Raw genomic sequence first — 14,943 nt, 5'->3', positions numbered from 1 at the left:
GAAATTTGAATTGAATTGTGTTCTTTGGTAAAATTCAGAAGAGAACTTGAACTTTTCTTCACTTCATTGAGAAAATTTTAAATTGAAATCGAACTTTTTATCTTCCGTGGAAATATTCACAAGTATCTTCAGTGAAAATATTCACAAGTATGGTCTTACTTTTTATATCTTCCACCGAAAAATTAGAATTGAACTTTAAATTTCTTTATGTCTTTGTGAAATAAATAACTTAAGTGGAAGATTTTTATTTTCTCTGGAGAAATTAGAATTGAATTGTTTTCTTTTTTAAAATTCAGTAGAGAACTTGAAATTTTCTTCACTTCGTTGAGAAAATTTTAAATTGAACTAGAACTTTTTATCTTCCGTGAAAATATTCACAAGTATGATATTACTTTAGAACTGAACTTTAAATTTTTTATGTCTTGGTGAACTTAAAACTGACGTGGAAGCTTCACCTATGAAATACTAAGAAACCTTAGCTCAGAAAAGCCTGAAATAGCCAACTACTCATCCCAAACTAGAAGTTTCAGACAACAAACGCCTATGAGGTAATAAGAATCCTAGCTCTGAAAAGTCCAAAAAGCAAACTACACCTCCCAAATCATAATTTCCTGAAAGCACACACCTATGAAATACTAAAAAATCTAGTTCAAAAAAGTCAAAAATAGCAAACAACTCATTCCCAACTCATAGGTTTCAGTCAACAAACACCTAAGAAAGGCTAAGAAATTCAGCTCAGAAAATTCAAAAAATAGCAACCCATACATCCCAAATCATAGGTTTCAGACACCACACACCTACGAAAGACTAGGAAATCTGGTTATGAAAAGTCGGAAATAGCAAATTGCATACCTCAAATCATAAGTGTCAGACAACACACACCTATGAAATACTAAGAAACCCTAGCTCAGAAAAGCTTGAAATAGCAAACTATACATCCCAAACTAGAAGTTTCAGCCAATAAGAAACTGTATGGGAATATTAATAATCGCTCTCAAAACTCCTAAAATAATGATGCACTCTCCTAAGCAAGATTTACTTAAATAACAAGCTAATTACATGCTAAGAAACCTAGCCCAAGAAATTCAAAGTAGAAAATTAACCATACAAAGTCAAAGTTTTCAGGCAACACATACCTATGAAAGGCTAAGAAATCCAGAAAAGAAAGGTCAAAAATAGCAACCCACCCATCCCAAATCATTGGTTTTAGTCAACACACATCAACGAATGACTAAGAAATCTAGGTTAGAAAAGCCCGAAATAGTAATTTACATATCCCAAATCATGAGTTTCAGACAACATTCACCTACGAAATACTATGAAACCTTAGCTCAGATAGGCCTTAAATAGCAAATTACACACCTCAAATCATAAGTTTCAGACAACGCACATCTACGAAATACTAGGAAACCTCAGCTAAGAAAATCCTGAAATAGCAAACTACTCATCACAAACTATAGGTTTCAGACAACACACCTATGAGTGACTATTAATACTAGCTCTGAAAAGTCCAAAAAGCAAACTAAAAATCCCAAATCATAGGTTTCAGACACCACACACCAACGAAAGACAAAGAACAGTATAACACAAATCATAGGTTTCAGTCAACACACACCAACAAAAGACTAATAAATATAATTTATAAAATCAAGAAATTGTAAATTTCAGATCTCAAATGTTTAGTTTCAGACTACAGTCACCTACTAAATACAATGAAAACTTAGATCAGAAAGGCATGATATAGAAAATTAGTCACCTCTAGTCATAAGTTTCAGACAACACAGACCTATGAAATACTTAGAAACCTTAGCTCAGAAAAGCCTGAAATAGCAAACTACTCATCCCAAACTATAAGTTTCAGACAACACACACATATGATTGTCTAAGAATCATAGCTCTGAAAAGTCCAAAAATCAAAACTACAAATCCCAAATCATAGGTTTCAGACACCACACACCAACGAAATACTAAGAAATCCAGTTTAGAAAAGCCCGAAATAGTAATTTACATATCCCAAATCATAAGTTTCAGTCAACACACACCTGCGAAAGGCTAAGAAATCAAGCTCTGAACAGTCCAAAAGCAAACTACTCATCCCAAACTATAGGTTTCAGACAACAAACACCTATGAAAGGCTAAGAAATCTAGCTCAGAAAAGACAAAAATAGTAATTTACATATCCCAAATCATAAGTTTCAGTCAACACACACCCACGAAAGGCTAAGAAACCTAGCTCAGAAAAGTCAAAAAGTAGACTAATCATCCCAAACTATAGGTTTCAGACAACAAACACCTATGATTGTCTAAAAAATCTAGGTCAGAAAAGCCCGAAAGAGTAATTTACATATCCCAAATCATAATTTTCTGACAACATACACCTACGATATACTAGGAAAGCCTAGCTCATAAAAGTCTTAAATAGCTAACTACTCATCCCAAACTAGAAGTTTCAGACAACAAACACCTATGAGAGACTAAGAATCCTAGCTCTGAAAAGTCCAAATAGCAAACTACACATCCCAAATCATAATTTTCTGACAACACACACCTATGAAAGGCTAAGAAATCCAGCTCAGAAAAGTCAAAAATAGCAACCCACCCATCCCAAATCATAGGTTTCAGACAACACATACCTATGAAAGACTAAGAAATCCAACTCAGAAAAGTCAAAAATAGCAACCCATACACCCCAAATAATAGGTTTCATACAACATACATCAACCAAAGAAGGAGCCGGGGGGGGGCCTTGGGGGGGCGGGGGGGCGAGGGAGGAGCCGGGGTACCCTTTAGAGACGGGGGGGTTCCTTCGGGATCGGGGTATGGGGTCCGGAGCCCTTTGGGTGGGGGTAGGGTGATCGGGGCCCTTTGGGGTTGGGGTAGAGGACCACACGACACTGTTCAAATAGAACTTGTTTACTATAACGACCACACTCAAAACCTCTTCTAAAACCTTTTCTAAAATCATCTTTTAAAATGTCTCTAACTTTTTCACCGAAATAATTCCCTAAAGTGTTTAAAACTATTTCACCCACATAATCCCCTAAAAGTAATTTCTGTGTGTTCCTTTTGTTTTGGCATCCTTGTGCTGCCCCATTTCAAATTTCTAGGAAACCCTTTCCTATGTTAATCTCTTCATCTCATAAATGTTCCTAGCTACACTATTAAGATTTCGTTAGAATATCAATTTATCTCTCCGACTTAAAGCTCAGTGAAGCCGTATTTAAAAATAGAATTTCTATCTCTTTAGACTCCCGCATAATTCCAAGATAACAAGTGATGTCATTTATAATTTCTGATACTAAAGATCAATGAAGCCCTATTTAAAAATAGAATATTAATTTTTATCTCTGACCTAAAGAACGTTTATCCCTCAGACCTAAGATTAAAGAAGCCATAATGTTTGTTTCTTAATTCCCCTTCGCGAATCAGTAATTTCACCGCAGATTATGTAAATCAATTTCTCAGGTTAGGTTAGCCTAAAGATCAAAGAAACCATAATATTTCTTAATTTCCCTTTCGTGAATCAATACATTCCCATAGCGATTATGTAAATCAATTTCTCAGGTTAGGTTCGCCTAAAGATCAAAGAAGCCATGTTTGTCTCTTAATTTCCCCTTCGTGAATCAAAACATTCCCCCGCCGATTATGTAAATCAATTTCTCAGGTTAGGTTAGCCTAAAGATCAAAGAAGCCATGTTTGTTTCTTAATTCCCCTTCGTGAATCAATAATTCCCCCGCCGATTATGTAAATCACCCTCATGTCATTACACGTGGCCAAACAACAACAGATCGATTGACCTTGGAAAAAGAGGTCATTGACCGATTACGCAATCAAGTTCTCGGAAATTCACTTCCCCTTCGATTACGCAATCAAGTTCTCGGAAATCCACTTCCTCTTCGATTACGCGATCAATTTTTCGGAAATCCACTTCCCCTTCGATTACGCAATCAATTTCTTGGAAATCCATTTCCCCCTCGAGTCCTAGATCAATAACCTTGTTCCCGTTAGAATTCAATGCACATGTGCAACCTTCGTCCCGGAGCTATTACACATAGAAACATCAAATAAATCAACCTTTGAAAATTAGGTCATTGACGCCATTAACCACGTGTTCTCCCTAGGGACTCTATGCCCATATTTGGTGTCCCGTCACGAGTATAAGATAGCCTTCTACTAACCTTATATGCCCCCAAGGCATAACTTACAACCTTAGCCTTGAGGGTTTTATAGGGGGAGGGGGTCATCATACTCAGAGACATAATTTCCGGACCCTACAACTACGTTTAACAAAAAGGTTATATCAAAATTTTGATCGGAAGTGTTTGAGGAAATGATGGGCGTGGGAAGCATTCGCCTTCCGATCACTTTTGACTATCTCATTCCCAATTGAATGAGCCCTTTTTGAAGTTTGCACGACAACATTTTCAACAAAAACCTTATATACCGCCAAGGCATAACTTACAACCTTTGTTATGGGGGCTATGAGGGGTTGGTCATCCTCAGACGTAATTTCCGGACCTTTCAACTACGTGGAACATAATACAATTTTGATTTTATGTGATTGGGGAAATGATGGGAGTGAGAGAGGGGTTAGTTGCCCTCCAATGACTTTCGACTATTAAAGAGGGCACTAGTTCTTTCAATTTCCAATCGAATGAGCCATTTTTGAAGTTATTTACGATAATTCTTTCAATAAAAACCTTATATGCCCCAGGGTATAACTTTTAAACATAGCCCAGACAGGTGTTGGGGATTGTCATCTTCAAAGACCTAATTCCCAGAACTTTCAACTACGTTGAACAAAATTGCTATCTCCAAATTTTAATTGGATGTGCTTGGGGAAAAGGTGGGCATGAGGGGGGGGGGTCTTTTCCCTCCAATCTCTTTTGACCATTAATAAGGGCACTAGCCCTTTCAATTTGCAATCGAAAGAGCCCTTTTTGAAATTTCTAGGACAACACTTTTTATAAAAATCTTATATGCCCCCGGGGGTAACTTACAACGCTTGGTCTGAGGGCTGTGGGGCAATTTTATCCTCAAAGACATAATCGTGGGATTTTTCAACTATGTTGAAAAACATGGCTATCTTAAATATTTTTATTGAATGTGTTTTGGGAAAATAGTGGACATGGAAGGGGGGTTAGTTGCCCTCCAATCTCTTTTGAATATTAAAATTCAATTTCTAATTGAATGAGCCCTTTTCGAAAACTCCTTATTTAAAGTGCCCTGACCTATAAGAAAAACAAAAGATATATATAAAACATTATGTCCACATCGTTCTTTACTTAGGCAGCGCTATTTTGCTGTATATGAATAAAAGTAATAGGACTTTCAATTTCCAATCGAATCATCCCCCTCTGAAGCTTATACAACCACCCCTACTATATGAAGTGCTACTGGGTAAAAAATAATCATAAAAAATAATAAGTAACAACCCTTATGGCTCTTTACTACAGGCAACGCTTGAGTGTTGGTTCTGATTTCTACGTGTGAAAAATGAGAATATAGAGCATTTTTGCTTCACATTATTGATTAAATTTACAGTTTATTGATTTCATGGCCGGAAAAAGACTATTTATAACTTTATGAATTATTCTTTCAATTTTTGTAGGAATTTTCTCGCCTTTACTCCTTTTTTTGTGTCTGTTTTGTTTTTGAACAGTTCGTGGTAACGAACTTTAAGTAATGATGACTCGGGTCAATAGAAGCCAAAACTTTAAACAACGGAATTTTAACATCAATATATACATAAAAAAATCAGCTTATTATGCTGATTTCAAATATATAAGTTCCATTAAGTTTATGGTTGCCAAAAGCTAAGAGCCACGAGCCTGAAAAAAGTTGACTTTTATTTGAAAAAAGGGGGAAACACCCCTTAAAAGTCATAGAATCTTAATGAAAATCACACCATCACCTCAAGCTTTGAGGGACTTTTCGCCATGATTTAAAGCTAAAAACTAAATTTTTATGCGAGGTAAATTTCTCAGACTGTTAGAACACTGATGATATCTCCCATCTTTAGAATGTAACGGATTCTTTTAAGTTTCTAGAATGTAACGGATTCTTTTATAGGACTTCTGTCAATAGTTTTGAGGGAAAGCCCCTAGGGTCCTAAGAGACAAATAGCTAAAAATAAGACATTTTTCTTGGGTTAATAAAGGAGGGATTAAATAGGATCCTCCTGCTTCTAAAAATAATGCGTTCTAGTGTTGAAAACATGGCGTTTTACTGTTCCCACTAAGAAGGAGAATTTGAGGGCATTGCCCAATAGGTTTTTTCATCACAATATTCTTTTCAGAGCTAAAAATCATAAATGATCCAAGACAGTAATAAGTTTTATTCTTTTTTTCCGGCTGTGCAAGAAATGCCAGCTTGGATCGACCCGCCTACAGTGAGCATAACCTTCCCCTCAGTATGTATATTTAAGACTCTTTAGAACATTATATTACCTGAAGCGTAAAGAGGGGGTACTCTACCCACATGTATGTGGTAATATCTGGTCTTAAATTTATAGCTCGTAGTGTGGCACCTATTGTTGCGAACGGTCACTTTGAGGAGTGTATGTAAGATATAATTTCTGATAGTTAATTCTTTAGCTAGGAGTTTGGTCTCAGTAAATCCAAAGGGTCACCTTGCCCATTCAAAAAATTTTCAGACTAATATATTCTCTTTCAGCCTAATATAAATTCTTTCTCAGGATGAAATCAAGAGTGTTTGAATCGGCTAATCAGCTCTTATTATTTTCTAGGTTCACATACTGGCATTACCCCTACACCAGGGACAAACATTGAGAATTTATTGTCACCGCCTTCAGAATTTCGTGAAAGTCTCTGTACAGGCCCCATGGAAAGTGAGCTTGAGGGGGATTTAAGGGCGATGGTGAGCCCTATTAGTATACTTTCCCCAACTTTATTTGGTGCGAAGTCTTTAACTGTGAGCAGGCCCTACAAAGTGAACTAGAGGAGCGTTCTGCTTGGTCAGATTCCAAATCTTTGGAAATTAACACAAAAATGGTGCTTGTTCGCCTTTGCAACAGGTTCTTTTCGTATTTTATGTTCCAAGAAAAATTTTTCGTTCAAATCATGGGCCTATCCATGTGCACTGTTTTGTCTCATTAATTTGGCAAATTTTTACATGGATTTCTTAGAACAATATGCTTTGAATATTTTCAACTTAAAACACTCTCTCTGGTTGCGTTTGTTGACGATATCCTGTCTGTTTGAGAACATGGAAAGGGCCCTCTAAGAAATTTTTTGGCACATTTGAACTTTTTTGATTCGAATCTTCACTTCACAATAGAACGGGAATATTCAGGAAAGCTGCCGTTTTTGGATGTTTTAATTTAAAAAAATATTCCTAGCTTTGAATTTTCTGTATATTAAATTTGACAGAGTTTGAAAAAGGGCGTGTGGGGGGAGGGGGCTTGTTCCCCTTAAATCTTGTGACTCTTAAAAAGTGAACTCGAACTTTGAATTTCTAGTCAAATGAGCCCTCTATGTAGTTTATACGAGCATCCCTTTCATAAGAACCATAGATGCCCTTAGGGCATAACTTAGAACGCCTTCCCCCAGGCCCTGGGGGGGGGGGGTTGTATTAGCACTCGAGTTTTACTTATCCGACCTTTGAGCTATATTTAACAAAATTTCTATCTCAAAATTTTTATCAGATTGGTTTGGAAAAAGATTGCATGGGGGGCTAGTGGCCCTTGGATCTCTTTTAACTATTAAAAATTGAACTCGAACTTTAAATTTCCAATCAAATGAGCCCTCTCTGAAGTTCTTACGAGCATCACTTTCATAAGAACCCTTTTTGTCCAAGGCATAAATTACACCGCCTGCCCCCAGGCCCCTGGGGGGTTGTGTCGACACCTACGTTTTTTCATCTGACTTTTGAACAATTTTTAACTTAATGGCTTTCTCAAAATTTTTATCAGATGCATTTTGGGGAAAGGGGGCCTGTGGGGGGCTAGTTGCCCTCCAATCTCTTTTGAATTAAAAAAAACTTAACTAGAACTTTCAATTTCCGATCAAAAGAGCTCTGAAGTTTTTACGAGCTACCTTCCATAAGAACCATATATTCCCCAAGGGCATAACTTATAAAGCCTGCCCTCAGGCCCAGGGGGGCATTGACCACCCAGAGTTTTCGTTATATGGTGTTTTAACTATTTTAAAAAATGGTTATCTCAAAGTTCTTATCGGATGGGTTTGAGGAAAAAAGGGCCTGGGGCTAGGTACCCTCCAATCTCTTCTGACTCTTAAAAAGTGAACTAGAACTTTCAATTTCCAATCAAATAAGCCCTCTTTGAAGTTTATACGACCAAACCTTCTATAAGAACCATATATGCACCAGGGGCATAACTCACAACGCCTGCCATCGGACCCTTGGGGCCTGTGTCGATACCACCGTTTTTTTTCATATGATCTTTGAACTATTTTTAACAAAATAGCTGTCTAAAATTTTTTATCGGATGGATTATGTATCGGAATTATCAACTAGAAATTTCAATTTCCAATAAAATGAGTCCTCTCTGAAATTTATACGAGCATTCCTTCCTTAAGAACCATATATGCCCCAAGGACATAAGATAAGATAAGATATTTATTTCGAAAAATGACTATCACAAGCCCCGAAGGGCCGAATTTGCATTTCAGAGTCATATAAGAAAAAAAGACATAGAAATAGCACGACAACTAAAAAACTGGCTAAACAATGCCAAAAACAACAATATCAGAAAGGCAAAGCCATTCATTAGTCTAAAAAACAAAAAGTTTCAAATGTAAGAAAGTTAAAAAGGCACAAATTAAAACAAAACCAAAAAAGAAAATTGAGATAAAAATAATGTTAAAAAGGTTTAAAAGAGAATATATAAAAAGGGGAGGGAACGGAAGAGCCAAACGGACACCAGCATGGGTATCACCAGTAAAAAAAACAAAAAAAAAAAAAAAAAAAAAGAAAAAAATAGTGGTTTTTTTTATCAGTAATGAAGGGGACAAAGGTTTTTTTTATTTGTGGAGGTAGAACAGCGGATGGGGGACAAGGTAGGGATGGGTTCGGAGGCAGTACGTGGCAAGCAGTGCCTGGATGGGGAGTGTCTTTTGGGGAAAATGTTTTCCGTGCGAGGGTTTATTGTTGCATTTTTTGCGAAACGGGGGCACAGCGTTTCTCTCCTGTGCTCAAGAGTTTCCAGATTGACATTTTTTAGAATGAGTGATTATGGTAACAAAGTTTACTTAAAAAATTATTATTGGTGCTCTTTTTTGAATAGATTCAATTTTATCTGATTCATCACGGGAGATACCAGGATGCCAAACTGGACAAGCATATTCAAGATGTGGGCGGACAAAGGAAGTATAAATCCTTAAAGAATGGGATGGGGGGATGTTAAATTTATTCAAGAGCTAAAGGAGAGACAAGGTCGCATTAGCTCTACGGACAATATCTTTCACGTGGATATCCCACTTTAAATTAGAGGAAATTGTAACCCCAAGTAATCTAAAGGAAGACACAGAAATATCTGGGGGGGGATAGGGTCAGGGAATGCGGGAATAGATTTCAATAAATTTATCGTCATTATATTTGATTTAGTGGAATTTAATTTCATATTCAGGTTCTTTGATTCATCCACAATGTGGGATAGAATTTCAAGTGGGTCACTATTAATATTCCTGTGACATACTTCGAGGATCGTCAAGTCATACACGTATTTCCACCTTTGGGGGAATAACTTATAACCCTTACCCTGAAGACTGTGGGGGAAGTGTCCTGCTCAAAGATATAATTTCCAGAACTTTCAACTACGTTGAACAAAATGGATATCTCATTATTTTGATTGGATGCGTTTGGAAATGGTGGGAGTTGAAGGGGTATTAGTTGCCTTCCAATCACTTTCGACTATTAAAAAGAGAACTAGTCATTTAAATTTCCAGTCGAATGAGCCCTTTTTGAAGTTTCTACGACAACACTTTTTATACAAATCTTCTATGGCCCCAGGCATAATTGAAAACCCTTACCCTGAGGGCTGTGGAGGGGGGAGAGGAGGGTATTTTTAATGAAATGGCTGTTTTATAATTTTATCAGATAGGCTTGAGGGAAAAAAGGTAGTTGCCCTTAAGTCTCTTGATTCTGAAAAAGAGAATTAGAACTTTCAATTTCCAATCAAATGAGCCCTCTATAAAGTTTTACGAGCATCCCTTTCATAAGAACCATACATGCGTTAAGGGCTTAACTTAGAATGCCTTCCCCCACCCCCTGGGGGTTGTATTGGCACCGGAGTTTATCATATCCGACCTTTGAACTATTTTTTTTAACAAAATGTCCATCTCAAAATTTTTATCAAATGGGTTTGGAACAAGAAGGCGTTGGGGGGGGGGGGGGGAGTAGCTTCCCTTGGATCTTTTTTGAATATTAAACAATGAACTCAAACTTTCAATTTCCAATCAAATGAGCCCTCTCTGAAGTTAATACGAGCATCACTTTCATAAGAACCATATATGCCCCAGGGTATAACGTACAACGCCTACCCCCGATCCCTGGAGGGTTGTGTCGGCACCTGAGTTTTTGTTATCCAACCGGATGCCTTCGGTAAAAAAGGGGAATGGGGGGGGGCTAGTTGCCCTCCGATCTCTTTTGACTCTCAAAAACTGAACTAAAACTTTTAATTTCTAATCAAATGAGCCCTCTCTGAAGTTTTTACGAGCTTTCCTTTCATAAGAACTATATATTCCCCCAGGGCATAACTTAAAACATCTGCCCTCGGCCCTGGGGGCTGTGTCGACTCCGGAGTTTTTTTTTACATAGTCTTTGAACTATTTTTTTTTAAGAAATGGCTATCTCAAAGTTCTTATCAGACGGGTTTGATAAAAAAGGCATGGAGGGGAGGAGGTGCCCTTCAATCTCTTTCGACTCTTAAAAAGTGAACTAGAACTTCCAATTTCCAATCAAAGGACCCCTCTTTGAAGTTTATAAGAGCTTTCCTTCCATAAGAACCATATATATCCCCAGGGTATAAATTTTTATCGGATGTATTTGGGAAAAAGGCGTGGAGGGACTGGTTACCTATCGATATCTTTTGACACTTAAAAAGTTAACTAGAACTTTCAATTTCCAATCAAACGAGCCCTTTACGAAGTTAATACAAGCATTCCTTCTATAAGACCCATATATGTCCCCATGGCATAACATATAACCCTTGCCCTCTCTATGGCTAGACTGTCTATGGAGGGTCCTGCTCAAAGGTATAATTTCCAGATTTTTCAATTACGTTGAACAAAATGGCTATCTAAAAATTTTGATTGGATGTGTTTGGGGAAATGGTGGGCGTAAAAGGGGTGTTAGTTACCTCCCAATCACTTTTGACTACTAAAAAATGACACTAGCCATTTAAATTTCCAATCGAATGAGCGCTTTTCTAAGTTTCTACAACAACGCTTTCTATAAAAACCACATATGCCCACAGGGCATAACTTACAACCCTTTCCCTGTGGGCTTTTGGGGGTTGTCATTCTAAAAGACCTAATTTACAGAATTTTCAACTACGTTAAACAAAATCACTATCTCAGAATTTTGATTGGATGTGCTTGGTGAAAAGATGGACGTGAGAGGGGGGTTAGCTGCCCTCCAATCACTTTCGACTAGTAAATGGGCACAAGCCCTTTGAATGTCCAATCTAATGAGCCCTTTTTGAAGTTTTTACGACAAAACTTTCTATAAAAAGCTTATATGGCCCCAGGGCATAATTTACAACCCTTGTCCTGAGGGCTGTTGGGGGAGTTTCCTTCACAAAAACATAATTTATTTCCGGAAATCAATTGCGTAAAACAAAATGTCAATCTCAAAATTTTGATTGAATGTATTCGGGAAGATGGTGGGGGTGAAAGCGGTGTTACTTGCCTTCCAATCACTTTTGACCCTTAAAAAAGGCAGTCGAACTCTCGATTTTCAATCGAATGAGCCCCCTTTGAAGTTTATATGACGACCCCTTCCATATGAAGTGCCTCTGGGAAAAAAATAAATAATGAATAAATTAAAAATAAAACATTGGAGCCGTATGGCCTTTACTATAGGCAACGCTATAGCGTTGCCTCTGACAAGCAGACATAACTACTGAAAATAGCCAAGTACCCGTGGTTCTTAATAAAACTAAGATTTGTCTGACTTTACCTATTTTCAGGCCTGTCACTATAGTACTGGAATTCCCAGTTGCCACCACGCCAGCCAGTGATAAGGTGTTCCCATACGTTTGTGTCAAGTGTGTCAAATTCTTCCTGCCAGATAAGATTTTGGCATAGCCCAAGAGAGACTATACAGGATAGCCAAAGTAGTGTTTTTTCCATGATGTTTGGACAATAACTAATTCAAGAAGCCCATTTTTAGTACCTTTTTTTTTTAATAAGATAAGGATTGTCTTCGTATATGAATAACCACAAAGATAGTACTTATTTTTAGATATTAATACATTTTTTACAGAATGCAAAGATTATTCAAATTTGCTTTATTCCCCATGCAGAGAGCCAATAGATCCTATAAATCAATTTTGAAGGTTCATAGTTCACTTTGATAAGATTTGGACAAGTAAATAGGATTTTAAGAAAGATTCCTTCTTCGAGGAAATCCGATAAAGTTTTCATAAATAAACAATTGAAGAAGTAAAATATTTTTATTTTATTTAAAAAATCACCTTATTGAGTAGTAAATTAAATCGGATCAAGCACGAAAACACTTTTGTATTCTAAGTTAATGGCAGCTTTTGTCATTGTGTATATTTTTGATACACATAATTATGTATCTAAGCGACTAGAGAGGTGACTTAAAAAAACAGTTATGTGGTTAGTTTGGTACAGTTATAAATTAATTTGATGCACATAATATGAAAAGAATAAAAAGTTTCATCAGTCCATAAAATTAATCATTATGGTTGCAGCAATAGCTGCAACCTACTGAATAACAAACGACGGCCCATGGTAACTAAAAGTTTAAAAACCTATTTTGAAAAAAAATCTTCCATTTGTAGCTGATTTAACACTACTACTACTGCTACTACTACTACTACTACTACTACTACTAAAAACTCACTGGAGCACAAAGCCACCTGAGGCCATCATAGCTACGCACGCTCCTCCTCAGTCCCAATCTATTCAAAGCCTCCCTTTTTAAACACTCCCAGGAAGTTCCAATTTCCTTTAAATCTTTCTTTATGACGTCCTCCCAGCTCAGACGAAGACGACCAGATTTCCGTTTAGCCCTAGACGATTGGCTGTTGGATTATACCATTGGATTAGCCATGCTTAAAAACCCTATACAGGACAATTGAAACCTCCAACATTAAATAACAAGATTTTTTTTGCATGGAAATCACTATGTTCTCTTTTCTTTCTGTTTTTTTCTTAGTCGCTAGTGGGGCACTGGAACATATTAGAGAACTGTTAAATTGATCATTCTATTTTAAATTTTATATCTAAGCACGTATTATAAGTTTGGTTTGATAGCACCATGAGAAAGCGTCAGCGAAGAAAAAAAAGGAAGAGAAAGAAAAGGAGACACGTCAGTACTTCTTATGCAAAAAAGTAATTTCACGTGTTTGTTAAGGTAAAAGACTTTAATGATCTGTAGAAACCTTTCGATCTTGGCAAATTTAATGGTGCAATTACAATTTCTTACCATCACTTGTCCTAAAATATTGAAGTACAAAAAGCGAAAATAATGAAAGTATAACTTTTCATCAGTAGAGAGGGAGGTGCTACTCCGATCGCTCACCCCTGCTGCCACCTAAAACTTTTTTTTAACACCAAATATGGGTATAGAGTCATTAGGGAGAACACGTGGTTAATGGGGTCAATGACCTCTTTTTTCCAAGGTCGATGTTGTTGTTGTTGTTTTGTGGACGCTCTCAGCGAATGTCAAGGTCGATGTTGTTGTTGTTGTAAGTGCACGCTCTCAGCGAATATCAAGGTCAATGTTGTTGTTGTTGTAAGTGCACGCTCTCAGCGAATGTCAAGGTGTCCAGAAATAGGGAATACTATTTGTTGTTGTTGTTGTTTTGCTCGAGGCGAATGTTATGAGTTTCCAGAAATAGGAAACAGTTAGATCACGTGTTTCTTTCTCAGCCAATCAGAGGGCTTGCTTACATATTAGCGGCGGAGGGAATATGAGGAAAGGATTTTTGCTATAGTTTTATTAGTCTGTGAATAGAATTCAACGGAGTGAGAACAGTTTTGACCTTACTCATTTGTATATATATTTGTGCTGATGATGAGTGGAATGTTTACCCTCTTAGAAGTTGATAGTGGAGTTGATGGTAATAATACAAGAGCACCTAACATTGCGGTGGAAATCAAGAAAGGATCAAGTCTTTGTCTGGAATGGGATGCAGTATATGCAAGATATGTGATATCCTTGAGCAAATTTAAAATGGAGGATCAATTATGTTTCGCCGCTAAAGTTGATATAGCACATGTGAATAGACTTCATTGTGCTTTAAGGGCATTGGTGAAACTAATCTAAGACACTAAACTCTGTTATTAATAAATTTCACATGCTCGGCGTTATTGATATTCTTGTAATTAATCAATAGAATTGTCTCGAAATCAGAAATGTTTTCTTTCTTTTCCGGTCAGGTTAGGTTAAGGCAAACAAATCGGGATCAGCCTAAAGTCAGAAGTCAGAGTAAAAGGATTGAAAAATGAATAAATTTGAGAAAGAGAGAATTAGATCAAATCTAGTGTTTATGGAAAAACATTTGATTTTGGATGACAATTTTCTCGAGTTATCTCTTAAACGCAGGATATTCTTTTGTCAGGGAACACTTGACAATATAATGAGGAGTGATTCTCCCCCATTGGACTATTGTTTGAAACTTTTAAAATGTGATTCAAATGCTTATACTCAATTTATTGATATATTAATTGAAACAAGGCAGAATCATATCGTGGATATACTTTTGAAAA

The 14,943-nt window shown here is 36.8% G+C and overlaps 1 protein-coding gene across 1 annotated transcript in view; it reads left to right on the top strand.

Moving 5' to 3' along the window:
• The window catches only part of LOC148953587 (uncharacterized), a 52,653-nt gene extending 39,343 nt beyond the window's left edge, over positions 1-13,310 (top strand). Inside the window, exons 3-4 of the mRNA XM_089088015.1 lie at positions 6,750-6,880; positions 13,209-13,310. Coding sequence (XP_088944141.1) covers positions 6,750-6,880; positions 13,209-13,310 — 233 coding nt within the window. The remainder of the gene's footprint in view (positions 1-6,749; positions 6,881-13,208) is intronic.
• The last annotated feature ends 1,633 nt before the right edge of the window (positions 13,311-14,943 follow it).

The sequence above is a fragment of the Artemia sp. Qi Xiang Cuo genome, chromosome 4 (genome assembly GCF_049724085.1).
Source record: "Artemia sp. Qi Xiang Cuo chromosome 4, ASM4972408v1, whole genome shotgun sequence".
NCBI classification, from domain to species: Eukaryota; Metazoa; Arthropoda; class Branchiopoda; order Anostraca; family Artemiidae; genus Artemia; species Artemia sp. Qi Xiang Cuo.
This window is presented reverse-complemented; position numbering and strand designations above follow the sequence as displayed.